The sequence below is a fragment of the Pseudophryne corroboree genome, chromosome 5 (assembly GCF_028390025.1).
Source record: "Pseudophryne corroboree isolate aPseCor3 chromosome 5, aPseCor3.hap2, whole genome shotgun sequence".
Classification (NCBI taxonomy): domain Eukaryota; kingdom Metazoa; phylum Chordata; class Amphibia; order Anura; family Myobatrachidae; genus Pseudophryne; species Pseudophryne corroboree.
In genome coordinates, this window is record NC_086448.1 from 677883052 (window position 1) to 677908772 (window position 25721).

The 25721-nt window shown below is 46.9% G+C and overlaps 1 protein-coding gene across 5 annotated transcripts in view; it reads left to right on the forward strand.

Annotated features, from left to right (window-relative positions):
• The first annotated feature begins 4464 nt into the window (after positions 1-4464).
• UBXN2B (UBX domain protein 2B) overlaps positions 4465-25721 on the forward strand; it is a 94434-nt gene continuing 73177 nt past the window's right edge. For 2 of the 5 annotated variants that reach the window (XM_063923757.1, XM_063923758.1), the window contains exons 1-3: positions 4465-4744; positions 15272-15375; positions 23399-23510. In XM_063923757.1, coding sequence (XP_063779827.1) covers positions 4535-4744; positions 15272-15375; positions 23399-23510 — 426 coding nt within the window. In that variant the 5' untranslated portion in view covers positions 4465-4534. The remainder of the gene's footprint in view (positions 4745-15271; positions 15376-23398; positions 23511-25721) is intronic. The other 3 variants (XM_063923759.1, XM_063923760.1, XM_063923761.1) reach the window with 3 other exon arrangements.

A 25721-nucleotide genomic window follows, 5' to 3' on the forward strand; every position in this document is an offset into this window, starting at 1 on the left:
AACCAAGTACCTAATCACTTCTAATATAAATAGATATGCTATTACCAATAAAAAAAAACACAAAAAAAACCATTTTTTTTTAAATTTTTTATTAGATTCCGCCAGCAAAGTGTGGCGGATTGAAAATGACAAATTTACTGTCTAAAAGCACTGTTGTCGAATTTACAATCTTCAATTGAATATACTTTTGTCGAATTGCCGCATTTGTACCATTGCAGAAATGTCGAATTTGACAAATGTCGAATTTCAAAAAGTCGAATTTTGAAAGTCCGTTTTTTTGACGAAAAGTACTGAATTGCATTGTCGAATTTTTTTTTTGGCGAAAATGTCCCGTTTTTCGACATTTTCGGGAATTCGACCGCAATTGCATATACCCCATTGAGTTATATTGTTAGGCACACCTTGATTGATATAGGTGTAATAGGTATCGTAATGAATTGAAGCAACTTAAGTTTGTTAGCTTACTGAAAGTCCGCAGTCACTCACATAAGTTACCACTTGTAATTACGCTTGTGGATGATGAATGGCAGAGCGGTCCCGAATATAACACAAAGTTCCCGTCACAACGGGATCCCGCCTCCCTAACACACCTTGATCCAGGCATCTATGCTAGAAACAATCTGCCGTGAATTAATGGACCTGTACACCGCTTTTCTGACCTCCGCAAGCCGCTTACACCAGCACGCGGCTATCACTCTTCTCATCAGCCCGGCGGCTCCCCTCATCTCCTTGCTGCATAGCATCAGTGGGCAACGCAGGACTAAAAACCGGGGACGCCCGGTTTCGGACCAGCCCACAGGAGAGGTACCTATTCCATCTACCCAACACTGTGACGGGAACTTTGTGTTATATTCGGGACCGCTCTGCCATTCATCATCCACAAGCGTAATTACAAGTGGTAACTTATGTGAGTGACTGCGGACTTTCAGTAAGCTAACCAACTTAAGTTGCTTCAATTCATTACGATACCTATTACACCTGTATCAATCAAGGTGTGCCTAACAATATAACTCAATATATTTAATATAACTCAATATATCTAATTGTCATTGTACTTGTCTATTTTTACTCAGTGCTTATGGTTAATAAATTAAAAAATTTTAACGTCGGCTCTCATTCTTTCCCTGGTACACTGCGCAGCCGTTCTTTTGTTTTTATTATTCTTTGCTTGACACCCACTTAGTGTTTACGGCCGTGCATTTTATCAGGGGAATTTCCTTTATTATCAAGTCTATTATATAGGCGCTTTTACAAGCAGTTATTTGGTCCTTTTATACTTTTTGGAATGCTGTAAATTGTTGGATTTGAGATAATCTACAACTCTTTTTTTTAAGAGTGTTTCCATCAATGTCCCTACTACTGGTGTAAGGCTCACTGGTCTGTAGTTGCTTGCCTCTTCCTTCCACTTTTGTGCAGAGGGACTACATTTGTTCTTTTCCAGTCATCTGGAATTACTCCTAATTGACTCCTATGACTTAACTCAAGTTTTTGATATGACATTTAAGTAGAGATTAAGCTGTGTTGCCCTTACTAAATAAAAATAGACGTTTCTCAATGCATGCTTCCAAAGCATCTAGCAGGATACTAAACTGGATGTATAACGTCTCCCTATAGCCGCATCATACGCTTAAAAAATGTATTTAAAAAAATAATCAATCGATATAAACAGTAGCGGATCTTGGCACGGGCAAGCAGGACTTTTGCCCGGGGCGCCGCCTTCCGGAGGGCGCAGCACCAGGGCAAGATCCGCTGCTGCTGTGCCCCCCGCTGCCGCTGTGAAGGGATCGGGAAACTAGACGCGTACGCGTCTAGTTTCCGTTCGTGGAGAGGTCCTTTACTGTGCGGTGCGCGATGACGTCATCGCGCACCGCACAGCAAAGGTCCTCTCCACGAAGGGAACTAGACGCGTGGAGAGGACCTTTGCTGTGCGGTGCGTGATGACATCATCGCGCACCGCACATAATTTCAGTCTGTACAGGGGGCGTAAATGACCACGCCCCCTGTACGAAGCCACACCCCCTATTGTCGCCCGGGGCGCACAGCGCCCAAGAACCGGCCCTGGATATAAACCAACTGTAATGACTGAGCAGTAACAGTGGGTAACCGTACCACACTCACATCTAGCACATAACATACATAGCACAGCACAGCGGCTACTCGCTGGTGACACTGCGTTGCTCTGGCGACGGGCGCGCCGGCCGGTGACAGGCATGTCAGAGGTAGGGATGGACATCGATGGTCGATGTTTCCGAACCATCGATGTTTTCGTTTCGATGGTAGTGTTTTTAGCATTTAATGGTGCCCTCCCGATGTTTTTCACCATCGAATGATAGTCATTCGATGTTCTTCCGATGGTGGCTTGTTTTTTTCTAATTCCAAATAGCTATGCCTCCTCTTGCTGCTGTGTCTATCAGGGAAACTTCCTAAGTCCATTGGAGGCTGTCTGTTTCAGACATGAGCCTGCTCAGCCAGACCCCTCACCCCCTCCCCTCTCTAGGCTGCTGCTAGGCAACAGGGCCCACTGCAAGCTCTGATTGGCTCTCACTGACTCAGAGAGCCAATCAGATCCCAGACCTTACCCTGCAGCAGCAGAAGCCACAGACACTCGGAGCTCAGGAGGATTCAGAGGAGACAGAGTGACCTCACTGATATTTATATCACTTCAGCTATACACCACCATTGATCAGATTCAGGGGGAATAATTTAGGAGGGCTATGGACAAAGTCCTTGCTTGAGTATGTTTTGGACTGTGGGAAAAACCAAGAGAAAACACAAAACCATGGAAAGAACATACAAACTCCACACCATAATCATCGGAATTGGTCCCATGTGAGACAGCAAAGCAAACCGTGCACTGAGCAAGTTGCCATCCACATTATTGTAAGAAATTCCCAGCCGGTACGCCGTACCACCGGGTCGTCCACAATACTGCATTCCGCTGGCTTCGTTCTGTGTGAGGGGAGGAGAGCGCAGCGCAGTGCCTCTCCTGCCCCTCAATTCTCTTGGATGCCCAGTCTCACTCTCCAACGGCGGCGGCGCGGTCAATCTGAATAAGGCACCGGTTTACTAGCCAATCAGAGCTTATGGACCGGCAGCCGCGGCTCCTGATTGGCTGCCGGTCCGCGAGCTCTGATTGGCTAACGAACCGGCGCATCATTTCAGATAGACCCCGCCGCCGTTGGAGAGTGAGACCGGGCATCAAAGAGAATTGAGGGGCAAGAGAGACACTATGCTACGCTCTCCTCCCCTCACATAGAAGAAACAGCCAGCGGTAAGGGGTGGGGGGCAATGAGCACACAGTGGGACAATGTATATCTGCCACAGGGGGGCATTGTATATCTGACACAGTGGGGGCATTGTATATCTGACACAGTGGGGGCATTGTATATCTGACACAGTGGGGGCAATGTATATCTGGCACTGTGGGGGCATTGCATATCTGGCACTGTGGGGGCATTGTATATCTGGCACTGTGGGGGCATTGTATATCTGGCACTGTGGGGGCAATGTATATCTGGCACTGTGGGGGCAATGTATATCTGGCACTGTGGGGGCATTGTATATCTGGCACTGTGGGGGCAATGTATATCTGGCACTGTGGGGGCATTGCATATCTGGCACAGTGGGGGCATTGCATATCTGGCACAGTGGGGGCATTGTATATCTGGCACAGTGGGGGCATTGTATATCTGGCACAGTGGGGACATTGTATATCTGGCACTGTGGGGGCATTGTATATCTGGCACTGTGGGGGCAATGTATATCTGGCACTGTGGGGGCATTGCATATCTGGCACAGTGGGGGCATTGTATATCTGGCACAGTGGGGGCATTGTATATCTGGCACAGTGGGGGCATTGTATATCTGGCACAGTGGGGGCATTGTATATCTGGCACAGTGGGGGCATTGTATATCTGGCACAGTGGGGGCATTGTATATCTGGCACAGTGGGGGCAATGTATCTCTGGCACTGTGGGGGCAATGTATCTCTGGCACAGTGGGGGCATTGTATATCTGGCACAGTGGGGGCATTGTATATCTGGCACAGTGGGGGCATTGTATATCTGGCACAGTGGGGGCAATGTATCTCTGGCACAGTGGGGGCATTGCATATCTGGCACAGTGGGGGCATTGTATATTTGGCACTGAGGGGGCAATGTTACTTCATCATTGGGCATTGTGTGTGTATATTATATATGTATATTATACACACAATGTCCAGTGATAAAGTAATATGTTGCTCAGAGTCTGGCCCTGCCCCCGATCCCAATTCCCACATTGCAAACGAAAATACAGGCTTTTGCGCATGAACTAGTCATATAAATAGTTTTCACCATCGAATACTTTTGATGTGATGGTTACTAACCATTGCATCGAAAGTTTCAATGGTAGAACATTGCCATCATATGATGGTTTGCTTTCGATGTCCATCCCTAGTCAGAGGGGAGGGTGGGGAGCAGAGCACGGGGCGGTGACGTAGGCGGCGGCGACGGCAGGCAGAGGGGGCGCCTGGCTGCCGCTGCCCGCAACAGTTATGGAGGAGAGCGAGGAGTCCCGGGAAGACCTGAATGGGCTGGACCGGGGTGAGGGTCAGGCAGGGGAGGAAGGAGGAGGTGACGACGACGGTGAAGATGAGAGCAATAGGGAGGAGAAGGGGGCAGGACAGCCTCCGCAGAGACCGTCAGTGCTGGACATTCAGGTGTGTCATCATCAACAGCATCATCATCATCATCATCATCATCGTGTATGTACAGTAGGTGGGCTGTCCGTGTGTGCTCACTGCTGGGCACTCGGGTGGTGTGTCATCATCTGTGTATGCACAGTTGGTGATCTGCCAGGCTGCCTGTATGCCATGCTGCCCATGTAGCATCATATTGTACCCTAGCACACATGCTATACTACCCGGCACGTCGCCTGCTCAGTGCTGGACACTCAGGTGTGTCGGGGTATGCGGATGCCTGTGTGTGACCTGCATCATCATGCCACTGCCCACACATCCTATACTATACATCATGCAGCCTGCACACTGCAGGGCACTCGAGTGTGTCACGATGGTGTAGGTGGACTGTCAGACTCCCTGCATGTGCCCACCACTGCTATACTACCCATTACGTAACCTGCTCACTACAGGGCACTTAGGTGTGTCACTTTGGTGTAGGTGGACTGCCAAGCTGCCTGTATGTGCTCTTTATGCTGTACTACCTACTCATCATGTAGCCTCTTACTGCTGGGCACTCAGGTGTGACACTTTGTGTAGGTGGGCTGCCTGTATGTGCTCACCACTGCTATACTTGTCACCATCTAACCTGCTCACTACTGGGCACCCTGGTGTGTCACTAGTGGTGTAGGTGGGCTGCCTGTATGTGCCCACCACTGCTACACTAGCCGTCATCTAACCTGCTCACTGCTGGGGACTCAGGTGTGTCACTAGTGGTGTAGGTGGGCTACCAGGCTGCCTGTATGTGCCAACCACTGCTATACTACCCATCATGTAGCCTGCTCACTGCTGGTGTGTCACTGTCGGTGTAGGTGGGCTGCCTGTATATGCCCACTCCTTATATACTAGCCATCATGTAGCCTGCTTACTGCTGGACACTCTGGTGTGTCTGTGTATTTGGGGTGCCTGTGTGTGCCATGCATCATCATCCCACTGCCCACACCTCCTATACAACCCATTATGTAGCATGCCCACTGCCTGGCACTCAGGTGTGTCACTGTCGGTTTAGGTGAGCTGTCTGTATGTGCCCACCCCTAATATATTACCCATCATATAACCTGCTCGCTGCTGGGCACTCATGTGTGTCAGTGTAGGTGGTCTGCCAGGCTGTCTGTATGTGCCCACCCCTGCTATACTTACCATGTAACCTGCTCACTGCTGGGCACTCAGGTGTGTCACTGGTCGTGGTCTGCCAGGCTGTCTGTATGTGTCCACCCCTACTGTACTTCCTATCATGTAACTTGCCCACTGCTGGGCATTCATGTGTGTCACTGTCATTGTAGGTGGGCTGCCTATATGTGCTGCTATACTACCTATGTATTATGTAACCTGATCGCTGCTGGGCATTCAGGTGTGTCGGTGTAGGTGGGCTGCCTGTATATGCCCACTCCGTATATACTAGCCATAATGTAGCCTGCTTACTGCTGGACACTCTGGTGTGTCTGTGTATTTGGGCTGCCTGTGTGTGCCATGCATCATCATCCCACTGCCTACACCTATATAATCCATTATGTAGCCTGCTCACTGCTTGGCAATAAGGTGTGTCACTGTCGGTTTAGGTGATCTGTCTGTGTATGCCCACCCCTAATATATTACCCATCATGTAACCTGCTCGCTGCTGGGCGCTCGTGTGTCACTGTGTAGGTTGGCTGCCTGTATGTGCCCACTGCTGCTATACTACCCAGTATGTAACCTGCTCACTGCTGGGCACTCGGCTGTGTCACTGTCGGCGTAGGTAGGCTGCCAAACTGCCTGTATGTACCCACCTCTGCTATACTTCCCATGTAACCTGCTCACTGCTTGGCACTCTTGTGTCATTGTTGGTGTAGGTAGGCTGCCTATATGTGCTACTATCCTACCTATGTATTATGTAACCTGATCACTGATGGGCACTCTGGTGTGTCACTATCGGTGTAGGTACGCTGCCTGTATGTGTCGATAGATGAATCATGTAATGTTGCTCTGTGCCTGCCGATAGATGAATGTAATGTAGCTCTGTGCCTGCCGATAGATAAATGTAATGTAGTTCTGTGCCTGCTGATAGATGAATATAAGGTAGTTCTGTGTCTGCTGATGGATGACTGTAATGTAGCTGTGTGTCAGCCCATGGATGAATCATGTAATGTAGCTCTGTGCCTACCGATAGACGAATGTAATGTAGCTCTGTACTTGCCGAGGAATGAATGTAGCTTGGTGTCTACCATTGGATGAAAGTAATGTATAGTAGCTCTGTGTCTGCCGAGGATGAATGTAATGTAGCTCTGTATATATAATTAATCATTGAAAGGACAATGATAAGGAGCGCTTAATATGGGTACAGCATAATTATTTTAATAACATGTTAAAAGACATATAAATTAAACAATCTCAAATAGATAAATAAAAAGCTGATGTTTCAATATGCTCACTGCAGTGCACACAATTATAGCTTATAAGCTTGAATCACCCATGTCCATTAATTGTAATTTGATTCCGGTATTAGGACACAGAAAAATGTCCTAGAAGTTGTGTCTAAAGAATTAACGTCAGCCAGAGCTTAGACAAAGTCCAGGTTGCCTCTCATAAACCTTTTAATGTCTCCAATGTTCATATAAAGATTTAATTAGCATGCCGACAATTTCGGGGCAATTTATATGGTGCTCAGTGCGGAGTATAGATTTAATTAGTGTCCGTTTGAACAATGCAAAATAGAGAGGTGGAATTACCAGACCAAGCCGTCACGGAACTCTATCCACTAAGCTGCTGCTATCCCTCGGACACGCACTGTGAAGCTGTTCGGTTGACCCCGTGATGCACCTGATGAGCGAGGATATCCAACGGAGGATTTACCGGATATGGCAGTCACGGCTCTTTTTCCCCACAGTTTGGTATTCACGGTCAGGCTACCATATGGAGAGGCAGCAACTGGAATGGCTTAAGTCGGCTGGAGCTTAGAGTGTGCACATCGGAGCTGTCTCTACGCGTTTCTCCGCTGCTATAGTCGGCGGTTTCATCAGGAGATTAGTACAGGTGCCCTTGTGAGGTGTATTTTTAAAGGTCCATCAGCCAATGGAAAAAGTCCCATTAATTTAGGTATCACCTGTGCATTTTTAAAGGTCCATCAGCCAATGGAAAAAGTCCCATTAATTTGGGTATCACCTGTGCAAAATCAGCACACCAGCTTAATCATTTATATAGTGATCCAAGAGCTTTAAAAATCGTACTTAGACATACTGAGTGTACCCAAAATATTTAGTATCATATACATAGATATGCAATTTTCACACAGGTATAATAAACAATAAAAAATCACAAAATAAAAATCTATATATATATATATATATATATTTATATTTTGGCATCACAGAGAAATAGATAGATACTAAATGGTCCCCACATCTACCGCTATTAGTATTACATTTCCACTCCATTCAAAACATGAGCCACTGAGGCTCATATGGTAAGTCACCAGACCTTAACCAACAAGGTCACAGGATCAAATCTCATCCCAACCCGAAAAACCGCCACAGATACAGGGCTGACCCATTTATTATTTTATTTTAATTATTTTGGTTTCTTCTTAGGTCCATAACTTTGGGGACCCTATAGATATCCCACAAATTAAAAATGGTCTAGTATCACAGAGAGATATATATGGACACTAACCGACACGGTTTCAAGACCGAGTGCCACCGCAACCCGACAACCAGCATGAATACAGAACCAACCCAATTATTAATCTAATTCTTTTAGTAATTAAGGTGTACAGAAACCTGTTTGAATTATACACCTCCTGTAAAAATAAATAAATTCTCAATAGATTACACAGACAGCTAATCAAGCCCAACATGATCAATGATCATACTTTATCAATTCTATCCATTTTTTTTTTCGATATGCCGCCCTAGTGTAGTAATAATAAGTCAGACAAGGCACAAGTATTGTTATTTATATACTTCTAAACAGCACTAGTTTCTTTGGATACAAATCAATAAATTAAAATACATTTGTATAATCCTTTAGGACATATCCATTCTAACAAATTTATGTCTCATACTTATAAGGTGTCACAGATAGCTAGAAACTTCTTAGCCCATATATATTTATATGAAAAGATATCTTGAATAAAACAGTCTATAAGGTCTACAACCGTGATCCAACATAATAAATGACTAATATTTCTATAGCATACTAAAATGACAAGGCACTCAAACAAAACTGACATATTAGAAAAGAAAACCAAACTGACATATTATGGAGTTCAAGAGATACCTATAGGGGTCATTATGTTAACGGCAAAGAATACCCACATAGAGTATTCTAATCCAACTCCTCAGATATTGTCCATTTCAATATTCTCGTTCAGGCCCATTGGAACCAAGGTGTTAAGTGAACAAATCCAATAGTCTTCTCTCTTGCAAAGGTAATTGAACCTGTCACCCCCTCTAAGGGTCTTCTCTATATGTTCAATACCTTTTATCGATATAGCCTTAATATCACCCCCATGTGCCTGAATCACGTGTCTTGGAACACTATGTGAAGATGGGCTTGATTAGCTGTCTGTGTAATCTATTGAGAATTTATTTATTTTTACAGGAGGTGTATAATTCAAACAGGTTTCTGTACACCTTAATTGTGAACATAATACTAAAAGAATTAGATTAATAATTGGGTTGGTTCTGTATTCATGCTGGTTGTCGGGTTGCGGTGGGACTCGGTCTTGAAACCGTGTCGGTTAGTGTCCATATATATCTCTCTGTGATACTAGACCATTTTTAATTTGTGGGATATCTATAGGGTCCCCAAAGTTATGGACCTAAGAAGAAACCAAAAGAATTAAAATAAAATAATAAATGGGTCAGCCCTGTATCTGTGGCGGTTTTTCGGGTTGGGATGAGATTCGATCCTGTGACCTTGTTGGTTAAGGTCTGGTGACTTACCATATGAGCCTCAGTGGCTCATGTTTTGAATGCAGTGGAAATGTAATACTAATAGCGGTAGATGTGGGGACCGTTTAGTATTTATCTATTTCTCTGTGATGCCAAAATATAAATATATATATATAGATTTTTATTTTGTGATTTTTTTATTGTTTATTATACCTGTGTGAAAATTGCATATCTATGTATATGATACTAAATATTTTGGGTACACTCAGTATGTCTAAGTACGATTTTTAAAGCTCTTGGATCACTATATAAATGATTAAGCTGGTGTGCTGATTTTGCACAGGTGATACCTAAATTAATGGGACTTTTTCCATTGGCTGATGGACCTTTAAAAAAGCACAGGTGATACCTAAATTAATGGGACTTTTTCCATTGGCTGATGGCCCTTCTAAAATACACCTCACAAGGGCACCTGTACTAGTCTCCTGAGGAAACCGCCGACTATAGCAGCGGAGAAACGCGTAGAGACAGCTACGGTGTGCACACTCTAAGCTCCAGCCGACTTAAGCCATTCCAGTTGCTGCCTCTCCATATGGTAGCCTGACCGTGAATACCAAACTGTGGGGAAAAAGAGCCGTGACTGCCATATCCGGTAAATCCTCCGTTGGATATCCTCGCTCATCAGGTGCGTCACGGGGTCAACCGAACAGCTTCACAGTGCGTGTCCGAGGGATAACAGCAGCTTGGTGGATAGAGTTCCGTGACGGCTTGGTCTGGTAATTCCACCTCTCTATTTTGCATTGTTCAAACGGACACTAATTAAATCTATACTCCGCACTGAGCACCATATAAATTGCCCCGAAACTGTCGGCATGCTAATTAAATCTTTATATGAACATTGGAGACATTAAAAGGTTTATGAGAGGCAACCTGGACTTTGTCTTAGCTCTGGCTGACGTTAATTCTTTAGACACAACTTCTAGGACTGTTTTCTGTGTCCTAATACCGGAATCAAATTACAATTAATGGACATGTGTGATTCAAGCTTATAAGCTATAATTGTGTGCACTGCAGTGAGCATATTGAAACATCAGCTTTTTATTTATCTGTTTGAGATTGTTTAATTTATATGTCTTTTAATATGTTATTAAAATAATTATGTTGTACCCATATTAAGCGCTCCTTATCATTGTCCTTTCAATGATTAATTATATATACTAGTTTCTAACTGACATCCAGAGTGTCTCATGGGAGCAGCTGTATAATACTAAGTTTTAGAACAGTATTGTTATGCAAAATAATTCATACAGGTTTTTTAAAAGGCTTTATTGAATTTATTGTGCGCCTGATAAATTTTCATATGCGCTCAGGTAACACTGAACGCATCTGAAGATTATCATTATTTCTTTGTAATGTAGCTCTGTGTCTGCCGAGGATGAATGTAATGTAGCTCTGTGTATGCCGAGGAATGCAATGTAGCTCTGTGCCTGCCGAGGATGAATGTAATGTAGCTCTGTGCCTGCCAAGGATGAATGTAATGTAGCTCTGTGCCTGCCGAGGAATGTAACGTAGCTCTGTACCTGCCGAGGATGAATGTAATGTAGCTCTGTACCTGCCGATGGGTGAATGTAATGTAGCTTTGTGCCTGCCGATGGATGAATGTAATGTACAGTAGCTCTGTACCTGCCGATGGGTGAATGTAATGTAGCTCTGTACCTGCCGAGGAATGTAACGTAGCTCTGTACCTGCCGATGGATGGATGTAATGTAGCTCTGTACCTGCCGATGGGTGAATGTAATGTAGCTTTGTGCCTGCCGATGGATGAATGTAATGTACAGTAGCTCTGTACCTGCCGATGGGTGAATGTAATGTAGCTCTGTACTTGCCGAGGATGAATGTAATGTAGCTCTGTACCTGCCGATGGGTGAATGTAATGTAGCTCTGTACCTGCTGATGGATGGATGTAATGTAGTTCTGTACCTGCCGATGGATGGATGTAATGCAGTGATCGCAAAAACGCGCTATAGCGCGTTTTTTACCCGTTTTTGAAGACATGGGACTCCAGTTTACAAAGTTGGAGGGTCCCCGGGAACGCGCTCCTCATTCCGTCAATCTGTAAGGGGGATTTGTTTAACTGACACGCTGGCCTCGGGCTGAATGATATAAAGAGGAGGTGGAGCCAGTTTCCCCTCCTCTTTGGCGCCTGGCTGCTTGCGGAGGCCGGGTGACTCGGTGTCGGTGAGTGTATATTGCGGCTGGTGGATGGGGGACAGGGGTTTCCACAGGGACTCTGAGAGGTGCTGGCAATGTGCAGGGATCGGCGTCCGTGATCTAGTGGGTAAAGCTGGGCAAAGTGACTGGGGCTTCCCGCGGTGCCGTCTGATGCAGTGACCGCGCTGCCGCTCTTGCCTTTGAGGTGTTCTCTCAAAGCAAGAGCGGCAGTGCGGCCACTGCCTCAGACGGCACCGCGGGAAGCCCCAGTCACTTTGCCCAGCTTTACCCACTAGAACACGGACGCCGATCCCTGCTGACGTGTGGTGCGTTCCCGTGGGTCAGTCCGCTATGGCCACCCGGTGAAGTATTGGTGGCGGTATTATGTATAGCTGCGGCCGTGACGCGTGTTAGTTACAGCCGTGTGAGTGTCTGCCTGGGTTTGCTAAGGGGTCCGGGGTTCCCGCAGCGACAGTGCAGCTGGTGCCGGGAGTAAGAAGTGGTCGGTGACTACTAGCTTTATTGCAGCTGTAAAGGTTCCCTGGCTGGCGTCTTCGGAGAGAGGGGGGCTGGAGCTGTGGTCGGCTGTGTTTTTCCCCATCACCACAGGTGATGTGGTGATGGATTGCCTGATAGTTGGGGGGGTTAGGTGTTTTGTGGAGGGTTTCAGCTTTTAAATGCATTTATTACATGCCATGTTGTTTAGGTTGGCATTACCTAGCTAGCAGCAGGAGTATTTGTTTCAAAATGACAATTGATCAAGTCTTTATTTTTTTTTTATTTTTTTTTTAATATGGTAAGCCAGGTAAGGAAAGGTTTTAATTTTCTCCATAATATACTACTGAGGTCACCATCTGCTAACAGCCTCGGATTTACGTTCACATCATTAAATGTTAGTTGTCCTTGTGTAATGTGTATAACGTGCTGTACCTTGCGCAATGTGTATAACATGCTGTACCTGGCGCAATGTGTATAACGTGCTGTACCTGGCGCAATGTGTATAACATGCTGTACCTGGCGCAATGTGTATAACGTGCTGTACCTGGCGCAATGTGTATAACGTGCTGTACCTGGCGCAATGTGTATAACGTGCTGTACCTGGTGCAGTGTGTATAGGAGGTTCTACCTGGCGCAATGTGTATAACGTGCTGTACCTGGTGCAGTGTGTATAGGAGGTTCTACCTGGCGCAATGTGTATAACGTGCTGTACCTGGTGCAGTGTGTATAGGAGGTTCTACCTGGCGCAATGTGTATAACGTGCTGTACCTGGTGCAGTGTGCATAGGAGGTTCTACCTGGTGCAATGTGTATAAGCGGCACTACTGTGTGGTGTAATGTGAATTGGCACTTATGTGGTCATGCCCCTTCCCCGTGAAGCCACGCCCCTAAAATTTTTCGGCGTGCCTACGGCGCGCATTTCCTATGCTTTGCGGTCTGGGAGGTGGGACACCAATTCACTTTCTGCCTAAGGCCACAAAATGTCTATTTACAGCTCTGGTGCAGGGTGTCCTGCATACTACACAGCCCAGCAGCACTGTCACCCCATCCTCCCCACCTTGCACCACTTTTGTAGTGTCCAAATAAGATTAATTAAAACCTTCATTCCGATGGGACCCAGCAAAAGACCGGTAGGACCCCAATTTTCAAAAGTGAGGGGTCCCTGGGACCCACTTTTTTTTTGGCTCAGCGCGATCACTGTAATGTAGTTCTGTACCTGCCGATGGATGAATGTAATGTAGCTCTGTACCTGCCGATGGGTGAATGTAATGTAGCTCTGTACCTGCCGATGGATGTAATGTAGCTCTGTACCTGCCGATGGATGTAATGTAGCTCTGTACCTGCCGAGGATGAATGTAATGTAGCTCTGTACCTGCCGATGGGTGAATGTAATGTAGCTCTGTACCTGCCGATGGATGAATGTAATGTAGCTCTGTACCTGCCGATGGATGGATGTAATGTAGCTCTGTACCTGCCGATGGATGAATGTAATGTAGCTTTGTGCCTGCCGATGGATGGATGTAATGTACAGTAGCTCTGTACCTGCCGAGGATGAATGTAATGTACAGTAGCTCTGTACCTGCCGATGGGTGAATGTAATGTAGCTCTGTACCTGCCGATGGGTGAATGTAATGTAGCTCTGTACCTGCCGATGGATGGATGTAATGTAGCTCTGTACCTGCCGATGGATGGATGTAATGTAGCTCTGTACCTGCCGATGGATGGATGTAATGTAGCTCTGTACCTGCCGATGGATGGATGTAATGTAGCTCTGTACCTGCCGATGGATGGATGTAATGTAGCTCTGTACCTGCCGATGGATGGATGTAATGTAGCTCTGTACCTGCCGATGGATGGATGTAATGTAGCTCTGTACCTGCCGATGGATGGATGTAATGTAGCTCTGTACCTGCCGATGGATGGATGTAATGGGTGTAGTATGGCTGAGCGCCGGTCAGCTTACCGACGCCGGGATCCCGGCGGGGAGGGGCGAGTGCAGCAAGCCCCTTGCGGGCTCGCTGCGCTCGCCACGCTGCGGGCTCAGTGGCGACCTGCGGTCGCCACGGGTTCTATTCCCACTCTATGGGTGTCGTGGACACCCACGAGTGGAAATAGTCCCTGTTGGTCGGCATGCCGACCATCGGGATAGTGAGCCTTCGGGACGATGGAGGGTGTCATGTGACTGTCGGTCAGCAGACCGCCGATCACATGAATACCACCCGATGTAATGTAGCTCTGTACCTGCTGATGGATGGATGAATGTAATGTAGCTCTGTACCTGCCGAGGATGAATGTAATGTAGCTCTGTACCTGCCGATGGGTGAATGTAATGTAGCTCTGTACCTGCCGATGAATGGATGTAATGTAGCTCTGTACCTGCCGATGGGTGAATGTAATGTAGCTCTGTACCTGCCAATGGATGGATGTAATGTAGCTCTGTACCTGCCGATGGGTGAATGTAATGTAGCTCTGTACCTGCCGATGGATGGATGTAATGTAGCTCTGTACCTGCCGATGGATGAATGTAATGTACAATAGCTCTGTACCTGCCGATGGGTGAATGTAATGTAGCTCTGTACCTGCCGATGGGTGAATGTAATGTAGCTCTGTACCTGCCGATGAATGGATGTAATGTAGCTCTGTACCTGCCGATGGGTGAATGTAATGTAGCTCTGTACCTGCCGATGAATGAATGTAATGTACAATAGCTCTGTACCTGCCGATGGGTGAATGTAATGTAGCTCTGTACCTGCCGATGAATGGATGTAATGTAGCTCTGTACCTGCCGATGGGTGAATGTAATGTAGCTCTGTACCTGCCGATAAATGGATGTAATGTAGCTCTGTACCTGCCGATGGATGAATGTAATGTACAATAGCTCTGTGCCTGCCGATGGGTGAATGTAATGTAGCTCTATGGCTGATGTTGCAGTTGGTCACAGCCATGGATAATGATGGTTCTGCTGTATTCCTATTTAGTTGGCCTTGGAAAGTTTATGCGAGGATGGATATGGAGACCATTCTTCAGAGTCTGATATGCGTCTTACGTTGTTGGAACCTGGTCAAGCTCATTCCTTTGAAAGGTAGAGCAATTATTTTGTGACTTCACATTTTAATACAACATTGGCAGTCACAAACCTTTTTTTTTTTTTGTCTTTTTATTACTAATATACCAAAAGAACACTTTTCCTAATAAACCCAAGTGACACATTGGGGCAGATGTATTAAGCCTGGAGAAGTGATAAAGCAGTGATAAGTGGAAGGTGATAATGCACCAACCAATCATTACGGGTTTGAAAAATGACAGTTAGGAGCTGATTGGCTGGTGCGTTATCACCTTCCACTTATCACTTCTTTATCACTTCTCCAGGCTTAATACATCTGCCCCAATATGTGCTAAGGGACAGGATGATGTCCACTTTTCAATATAGCACAGCCTCGCTGCCTGCTAGAACACTTATCGTCGACCGTACACCATCGATGGTTGATGTCCAACCCTAGTCAAAGGCCTCATATCGATAATGTTGATTAATACAGGGTCACCATAATCAAAATAATCAATGAAATTAGTTTTCAAAGTAATACCAATATTTAAAAAAAAAAACTATAAAGAAAAAGAAAACAATAATTATTGAAAAATATTGATTTTAAAGCTAAATCGCTAACTCTATGTTTATATGTCCCCGGCGGCTGCTTCTCTCTGCAGCCGCTGCTATTACACTGGGGGCATCTAGCAGTGATTGGCAGGTACAGGGGAGAGGATAGGTTTTGCCGGTCTTGCTTCTGCAACTTTATACAAATGCCAATATAAGTCCTTCCCTGGTGTACAAGCGTATGTCTTAGTGTGCAAAAACTGAGATGTCCACTTTGAGCATCTTTAGATGCTGAAATACCATTTGTTGCATCTTTAGATGCAACTGTCGGTTGCACCTGAGACCGTGCTTCTCGATCGCAACTGCGACTCTGTTTGCACAGACTATGGACGCATGTACAGTGCAAATTAGATGCAGGGCGTTGGAGTCAGTACAGCGAACCTTCAACTCCGACTCTTCTATTTTACTTCTGTCCAACTCCTTCATGAATAGCAAATGTATATGAATGTATACTATAAATAACACATTTATGCCCAGACCTATCAAACCTCGGAGAGTGATAAATTGCACAGTGATAAAGTATCAACAAATCAGCTCATAACTGCCATGTTACAGGCTGTGTTTGAAAAATGACAGTTAGGAGCTGATTGGTTGATACTTTATCACCGTGCAATTTATCACTGTCCAAGGCTTGATAAATCTGGGCCTGTAGTAAACAACATTGGAGCTGATTTAGAGTTGTGGCAAATTGGGTGCAATTTGCACCTGGAACATTCTGTGGTGCAGGGGGAAATGAAAAATGCACAATATAATGTAAAGTTGTTATGGAGGTGCAGACTAGTCTAACTCTAACATGCAGCATGCAAATCGGGATATAGTTACTTTCCCGGCGGTCAGAATACCGACGCCGGGATCCTGACCGCCAAGAATGCCGACAGCTGCGCCAAGGCTATTCCCACTCCTGGGTGTCCACGACACCCATAGAGTGGGAATAGAACCGGTGGCGAGCTGCTGTCATTATGACAGTCCGGATCGCGTGGTCTGTATTCTGACCTCCGGGATCCCAACCGCCGACATTCCAATCCCAATCCTGTAAATCATGCAGTATTTTCATTACAGGCAAAAAAATAAAAGCATTTGCACACTTTGTTTGTAGTGCTACATGGTTTGTTCAAAAAATACAATTTACACCATCTGTAAATTAGGGCAATCATTAGTACACAGCCTATCCCCTGTACCACTACCAACACACCGGTATATGTGTTAATGCAATTACTGATATTTATATAATAAGTTTTGATTTTTAAGCTGGAATTGGTACATTCCAACCGATTGCTTCCAAAATTGTCTCTGACTCCACAGCCCTGCATAAGCAGTAGAAAATAATCACTCATCTGTGTCCGACATGGACATACAGATGTGTCCACTGACGTCTAGCCTCCTTTCACGTTAAACAGGCTTGGTAGCGCCGAGTCTCTTTATGCATCTTATGCAAAAATGCATCTTATTCGCAAAACAATGCGAATAGGACGCACAAGCAGCATTTGCTGATTAAAATGATATGTGACATGCCTATATTCTGTGTTCAACCGCAGCTGTATCTGTATCCGAAATGCTACGCTGCAGTGTTTTCCTAGAAATCTGTAACATACCATTTCGTTTGCAGATACAGGTGCGGTCACACATAAAATATACTGTAGGCATGTTGCGTATCATTTTAATCAGCAGAGTTTGCTTGTGCGTCTCATTCGCATAGGAACGCAAATAAGACAAATTTTTAGGCTTACTGTTTACTGTGTTTTCTCTGACGTCCTAGTGGATGCTGGGAACTCCGTAAGGACCATGGGGAATAGCGGCTCCGCAGGAGACTGGGCACAAAAGTAAAAGCTTTAGGACTACCTGGTGTGCACTGGCTCCTCCCCCTATGACCCTTCTCCAAGCCTCAGTTAGATTTTTGTGCCCGGCCGAGAAGGGTGCACACTAGGGGCTCTCCTGAGCTTCTTAGTGAAAGTTTAAGTTTAGGTTTTTTATTTTCAGTGAGACCTGCTGGCAACAGGCTCACTGCATCGAGGGACTAAGGGGAGAAGAAGTGAACTCACCTGAGTGCAGAGTGGATTGGGCTTCTTAGGCTACTGGACACCATTAGCTCCAGAGGGACCGAACACAGGCCCAGCCTCGGAGCTCGGTCCCAGAGCCGCGCCGCCGGCCCCCTTACAGAGCCAGAAGCAAGAAGAGGTCCGGAAAAATCGGCGGCAGAAGACATCAGTCTTCAACAAGGTAGCGCACAGCACTGCAGCTGTGCGCCATTGTTACTCAGGCACACTTCACACTCCGGTCACTGAGGTGCAGGGCGCTAGGGGGGGGGCGCCCTGAGCAGCAATGTAAAACACCTTGGCTGGCATAAATACACCACATATAACCCCCAGGGCTATATGGATGTATTTTAACCCCTGCCAGAACTCACCAAAAAGCGGGAGAAAAGGCCGCCGAGAAGGGGGCGGAGCCTATCTCCTCAGCACACGGGCGCCATTTTCCATCACAGCTCCGCTGGAAGGACGTCTCCCTGACTCTCCCCTGCAGTCCTGCACTACAGAAAAGGGTAAAAAAGAGAGGGGGGGCACTAATTTGGCGCAGTTTTGATACTAACAGCAGCTATAAAGGGAAAAGCACATTTTATAGTGGTATTCCTGTATATATATAGCGCTCTGGTGTGTGCTGGCATACTCTCCCTCTGTCTCCCCAACGGGCTAGTGGGATCCTGTCCTCTATCAGAGCATTCCCTGTGTGTGTGCGGTGTGTCGGTACGATTGTGTCGACATGTTTGAGGAGGAAAATGAGATGGAGGCGGAGCAATTGCCTATTATACAGTTGTCACCCCCTAGGGAGTCGACACCTGAGTGGATGAGCTTATGGAAGGAATTGCGTGACAGTGTCAGCTCTTTACGACAGACAGTTGACGACATGAGACAGCCAGCTACTCAGCTTGTGCCTGTCCAGGGGTCTCAAACGCCATCAGGGGCTTTAAAACGCCCGTTACCTCAAATGGCAGACACAGACACGGATACTGACTCCAGTGTCGATGATGAGGAGACATACGTGACTTCCACTAGGGCCACACGTTACATGATTGAAGCAATGAAAAATGTATTGCATATCTCTGATAATACAAGTACCACTAAAAAGGGTATTATGTTTGGTGAGAAAAAACTGCCTGTAGTTTTTCCTGTATCCGAGGAATTAAATGAAGTGTGTGATGAGGCGTGGGTTTCCCCCGATAAAAACTGATAATTCCTAAAAGGTTATTGGCATCGTACCCTTTCCCGCCAGAGGATAGGGCACGTTGGGAAACACCCCCTAGGGTGGATAAAGCGCTCACACGCTTGTCTAAACAGGTAGCACTACCCTCTCCTGATACGGCCGCCCTAAAGGAACCTGCCGATAGAAAGCTGGAGAATATCCTAAAATGTATATACTCTCACACGGGTGTTATACTGCGACCAGCAATCGCCTCAGCCTGGATGTGCAGTGCGGGCCTGGCGTGGTCGGATTCCCTGACTGAAAATATTGAAACCCTAGATAGGGACAGTATATTACTGACTATAGAGCATTTGAAGGATGCATTTCTATATATGCGTGATGCACAGAGGGATGTTTGCCGACTGGCATCAAGAGTTAGCGCGCTGTCCATTTCTGCAAGAAGAGGTTTATGGACGCGGCAGTGGTCAGGCGATGCGGATTCTAAAAGGCACATGGAAGTATTGCCTTATAAGGGGGAGGAGTTATTTGGGGTAGGTCTATCAGACCTGGTAGCCACGGCAACTGCTGGAAAATCCACATTTTTACCCCAGGTAGCTTCTCAACCTAAGAAGACGCCGTATTTTCAGGCGCAGTCCTTTCGGCCCCATAATGGCAAGCGGGCAAAAGGCGCCTCATTTCTGCCCCGTGGCAGAGGGAGAGGAAAAAGGCTGCAGCAAACAGCCAGTTCCCAGGAACAAAAGCCCTCTCCCGCCTCCGCAAAGTCCTCAGCATGACGCTGGGGCTTTACAAGCGGACTCAGGCACGGTGGGGGCCCGTCTCAAGAAGTTCAGTGCGCAGTGGGCCCACTCGCAAGTGGACCCCTGGATCCTTCAAGTGGTATCTCAGGGGTACAAATTGGAATTCGAGACATCTCCCCCTCGCCGTTTTCTAAAGTCTGCTTTACCGACGTCTCCCTCAGACAGGGAGGCAGTATTGGAAGCCATTCACAAGCTGTATTCCCAGCAGGTGATAATCAAGGTACCCCTCCTACAACAGGGAAAGGGGTACTATTCCACACTATTTGTGGTACCGAAGCCGGACGGCTCGGTGAGACCAATTTTAAACCTAAAATCCTTGAACACTTACATACAAAGGTTCAAATTCAAGATGGAGTCACTCAGAGCAGTGATTGCAAACCTGGAAGAAGGGGACTATATGGTGTCTCTGGACATCAAAGATGCTTACCTACATGTCCCAATTTACCCTTCTCACCAAGGGTACCTCAGGTTTGTGGTACAGAACAGTCACTATCAGTTTCAGACGCTGCCGTTTGGATTGTCCACGGCACCCAGGGTCTTTACCAAGGTAATGGCCGAAATGATGATACTCCTTCGAAGGAAGGGAGTTTTAGTTATCCCTTACTTGGACGATCTCCTGATAAGGGCAAGATCCAGGGAACAGTTGGAAGTCGGGGTAGCACTATCTCAGATAGTGCTGCGCCAGCACGGTTGGATTCTCAATATTCCAAAATCACAGCTGATCCCGACGACACGACTTCTATTCCTAGGGATGATCCTGGACACAGTCCAGAAAAAGGTGTTTCTCCCGGAGGAGAAAGCCAGGGAGTTTTCCGAACTAGTCAGAAATCTCCTAAAACCAGGCCAAGTCTCAGTGCATCAATGCACAAGGGTCCTGGGAAAGATGGTGGCTTCTTACGAAGCAATCCCATTTGGCAGATTCCACGCAAGAACCTTCCAGTGGGATCTGCTAGACAAATGGTCCGGGTCGCATCTTCAGATGCATCAGCGGATAATCTTGTCACCAAGGACAAGGGTGTCTCTCCTGTGGTAGTTGCAGAGTGCTCATCTTCTAGAGGGCCGCAGATTCGGCATTCAGGACTGGGTCCTGGTGACCACGGATGCCAGCCTGAGAGGCTGGGGAGCAGTCACACAGGGAAGAAATTTCCAGGGCTTGTGGTCAAGCCTGGAGACATTACTTCACATAAATAGCCTGGAGCTAAGGGCCATCTACAATGCTCTAAGCCTAGCAAGACCTCTGCTTCAAGTTCAGCCGGTGCTGATCCAGTCAGACAACATCACGGCAGTCGCCCACGTAAACAGACAGGGCGGCACGAGAAGCAGGAGGGCAATGACAGAAGTTGCAAGGATTCTCCGCTGGGCGGAAAATCATGTGATAGCACTGTCAGCAGTGTTCATTCCGGGAGTGGACAACTGGGAAGCAGACTTCCTCAGCAGACACGACCTCCACCCGGGGGAGTGGGGACTTCACCCAGAAGTCTTCCACATGATTGTGAACCGTTGGGAAAAACCAAAGGTGGACATGATGGCGTCCCGCTTCAACAAAAAACTAGACAGGTATTGCGCCAGGTCAAGGGACCCTCAGGCAATAGCTGTGGACGCTCTGGTAACACCGTGGGTGTACCAGTCAGTGTATGTGTTCCCTCCTCTGCCTCTCATACCCAAGGTACTGAGAATCATAAGAAGGAGAGGAGTAAGGACTATACTCGTGGCTCCGGATTGGCCAAGAAGGACTTGGTACCCGGAACTTCAAGAGATGCTCACAGAGGACCCGTGGCCTCTACCTCTAAGAAAGGACCTGCTCCAGCAGGGGCCCTGTCTGTTCCAAGACTTACGCGGCTGCGTTTGACGGCATGGCGGTTGAACGCCGGATCCTGAAGGAAAAAGGCATTCCGGATGAAGTCATCCCTACCCTGATCAAAGCCAGGAAGGATGTAACCGTACAGCATTATCACCGTATTTGGCGTAAATATGTTGCGTGGTGCGAGGCCAGGAAGGCCCCTACAGAGGAATTTCAACTGGGTCGTTTCCTGCATTTCCTGCAAACAGGACTGTCTATGGGCCTAAAATTAGGGTCCATTAAGGTTCAAATTTCGGCCCTGTCGATTTTCTTCCAAAAAGAACTGGCTTCAGTGCCTGAAGTTCAGACGTTTGTCAAGGGGGTACTGCATATACAGCCTCCTTTTGTGCCTCCAGTGGCACCTTGGGATCTCAATGTAGTTTTGGGGTTCCTAAAATCACATTGGTTTGAACCACTCCCCACTGTGGACTTAAAATATCTCACTTGGAAAGTGGTAATGCTGTTAGCCCTGGCTTCAGCCAGGCGTGTCTCAGAATTGGCGGCTTTATCCTATAAAAGCCCTTACCTAATTTTTCATACGGACAGGGCGGAATTGAGGACTCGTCCTCAATTTCTCCCTAAGGTGGTTTCAGCGTTTCACTTGAACCAGCCTATTGTGGTACCTGCGGCTACTAGGGACTTGGAGGACTCCAAGTTGCTGGACGTAGTCAGGGCCCTGAAAATATGTTTCCAGGACGGCTGGAGTCAGGAAATCTGACTCGCTGTTTATCCTGTATGCACCCAACAAGCTGGGTGCTCCTGCTTCTAAGCAAACTATTGCTCGTTGGATTTGTAGTACAATTCAGCTTGCACATTCTGTGGCAGGTCTGCCACAGCCAAAATCTGTAAAAGCCCATTCCACAAGGAAGGTGGGCTCATCTTGGGCGGCTGCCCGAGGGGTCTCGGCTTTACAACTTTGCCGAGCAGCTACTTGGTCAGGGGCAAACACGTTTGCTAAATTCTACAAATTTGATACCCTGGCTGAGGAGGACCTTGAGTTCTCTCATTCGGTGCTACAGAGTCATCCGCACTCTCCCGCCCGTTTGGGAGCTTTGGTATAATCCCCATGGTCCTTACGGAGTTCCCAGCATCCACTAGGACGTCAGAGAAAATAAGAATTTACTTACCGATAATTCTATTTCTCATAGTCCGTAGTGGATGCTGGGCGCCCATCCCAAGTGCGGATTGTCTGCAATACTTGTACATAGTTATTGTTACAAAAATCGGGTTATTATTGTTGTGAGCCATCTTTTCAGAGGCTCCTCTGTTATCATGCTGTTAACTGGGTTCAGATCACAGGTTGTACGGTGTGATTGGTGTGGCTGGTATGAGTCTTACCCGGGATTCAAAATCCTTCCTTATTGTGTACGCTCGTCTGGGCACAGTATCCTAACTGAGGCTTGGAGGAGGGTCATAGGGGGAGGAGCCAGTGCACACCAGGTAGTCCTAAAGCTTTTACTTTTGTGCCCAGTCTCCTGCGGAGCCGCTATTCCCCATGGTCCTTACGGAGTTCCCAGCATCCACTACGGACTATGAGAAATAGAATTATCGGTAAGTAAATTCTTATTATTACATCATTGAATAATAACGTTCCAAGTCTTTTCCTTTGTGTTCCTAGACTACATTCTCCTGGCAAAATTGTAAATGAGCTTTTTAAGGAAGCAAAGGAGCATGGAGCTGTGACTGCAGAAGAAGCCAGTAAATTATCAGAAGACCTTTTTAAAGCAAAAGTAAGCACTTCTGTAAAGGCATATATATGTAATTTACACATTGGCGTTTCTATAATGGGTGCGGTACACACAAGCCCCTGGGTCCAGGGGGGTCCCACACCGCACGCACTGCACCTATGTCTGCAGCAGGGTACATTAGTTTCCCCAGGGAAACATCGGGTGTAGAGTGGATCTTGATCCAGAGAGGCACAAACAGGCTAAAGCAGAGCTGGCCAAACCAGTCCTCGAGATCTACCAACAGTTCACATTTTCCAGCCCACCTAGCTAGTGCGCAGGTGTACTCATTAATAATTAATGTGCTGCATTCATTCCTAACTGACAATTCTACAGGTCTCCAGGAGGCCTGGAAAACATGAACTGTTGGTAGATCTCGAGGACCGGTTTGGCCAGCCCTGGGCTAAAGCTTTAGGCTGTCCCAGGAGGCATTGTGGGGCCTCCTCTATAACCCCGCCTCCAGGCACTGTGATCTCAGTTTTGAGTTGGCGTCTGTAGAAGCAGTCACTAACAGGAGGGCTGCGCGGCGTAGCCCTGAAAAAGCTTTTTCTGACAGAAAATTTCTTCAGTACTGGGCTGTCCGCGCTGTATGTCATGGTGACACTTCAGCGCTGCAGCTCCATCACCTCCCAAGTGGCGTTGCATACTCCCGTGGCCTGTTTCCGGGATCTTGCGGCGTAGACACTCCGGCTCTAGGCAGGCGTCGCAGACGCTCTCCTGGTTCGTGTGGCTTCTACGGGAGGAGGTAAGAGGGTCCCCCAGGCGGGACCCGCCACTAAATCGCGTTCCTGTCACAGTCTAGGGAGACGGACTGCGATGCTGGCATGGACACTGTAACCAAACAGGGACCCCACTATATCCACCAGGGCATAGGAGTACAGGTCATATATACTAATATCCATTTTAATAGGACTCCATAGTACCAGGCGGTGAAGTCCAGCATAGAGGAAACGGCGCTTGACCTGTAGTGACCAGGGCGCCGTCTAGTGCTGGTGTTCCCGCCCTGGAGCTGCTTCACACTCTCCCTCACTCCCTGACTGAGACGCTGGGCGCCATTTTCTAAAATAGATGCGACTGGTCTCTGGGACTGCAGGGCAAGGTCTCCTTTGTAAACCCGCCTGTACATCAGCGCCGTGGTTTTACAAGCACTTAAGTATTCTACATTTTGATATTAAGACCACGTCTGCTAGAATATATTGTACGAGTATTCTGATATATACATCCGGTCTCAGACTGTGCATTGTTATATATAATATATATATACTAGTCCAGTGCAGTTTTATTGTATTACTAAAATAATTATCTGCATTGTCACTGTGACTGTGTGTGTGTGTGTGTGTGTGTGCCTGTATCTGCTGTGTGGATTTCACTTTCAGTGTATCCCAGCTATATCTATCACTGTATTCTGTACCCTAAGGGACTAGGTGCGTCTGGGTCCATATATAGTGCTTCACAGTATTTTCCGATTAAAGTGTACTCTACTGTGTAGTCAGTCACCTAATGCCAGATTTATTCGCTGGTGCTGTGTACTGCAGGCTCAGTCGCTTAATACCAGACTTATTCGCTGGTGTTTGTGTACTGTGTACGCAGTTGCATACTAGGGAATTTATTTGCAGGTATTTTACTCTGTCTGGCTGTATCGTACTAATACTCTGCGGTTGCATTCACTAATAAAGTCTAAAACTAAGGGCGGGAAATCTGAGTTCGCTCCTGCATCCTGCAGCGCATGCGCCAATGATTTGCCTGAGGAGGGGGTTTTGTATGACGGTCTGTGTACTATGTGCCATACATCTCGCAGTCAGTCCGCGGCTCCTGTAACCAATCAGGAGCCACCTTGAGCGGCGTTCTCAACTATGCTCAATACGCTTGTGACGCACCTTACGCCCCTTATGGGACCTCCTGTGCAATTACAGCCACATATTGTCCCTATGGTAAATCCGCCTTGGGCGGATAAATTGTCTACCCAGTTGCAACAATGAAGTCACTCCTTGGTTAGACATAAAACTGCCCCAAGTCACTCTCGCGTCACGGGGTCATTTAAGCGGGCTACTTCCGCCTCACAATCCACTAATCTCTCAGAAGATTCTTCTGATGAGGATGGGGAGTATACTGTCCCGTCGGACACTGAAACAGCTGCTTCTGACGAGGAATCCACTACTCAGGTTGATGTCCTTAACTTAGTGGTTGCTATTAAGCAGATCTTGCAAATCACTGATG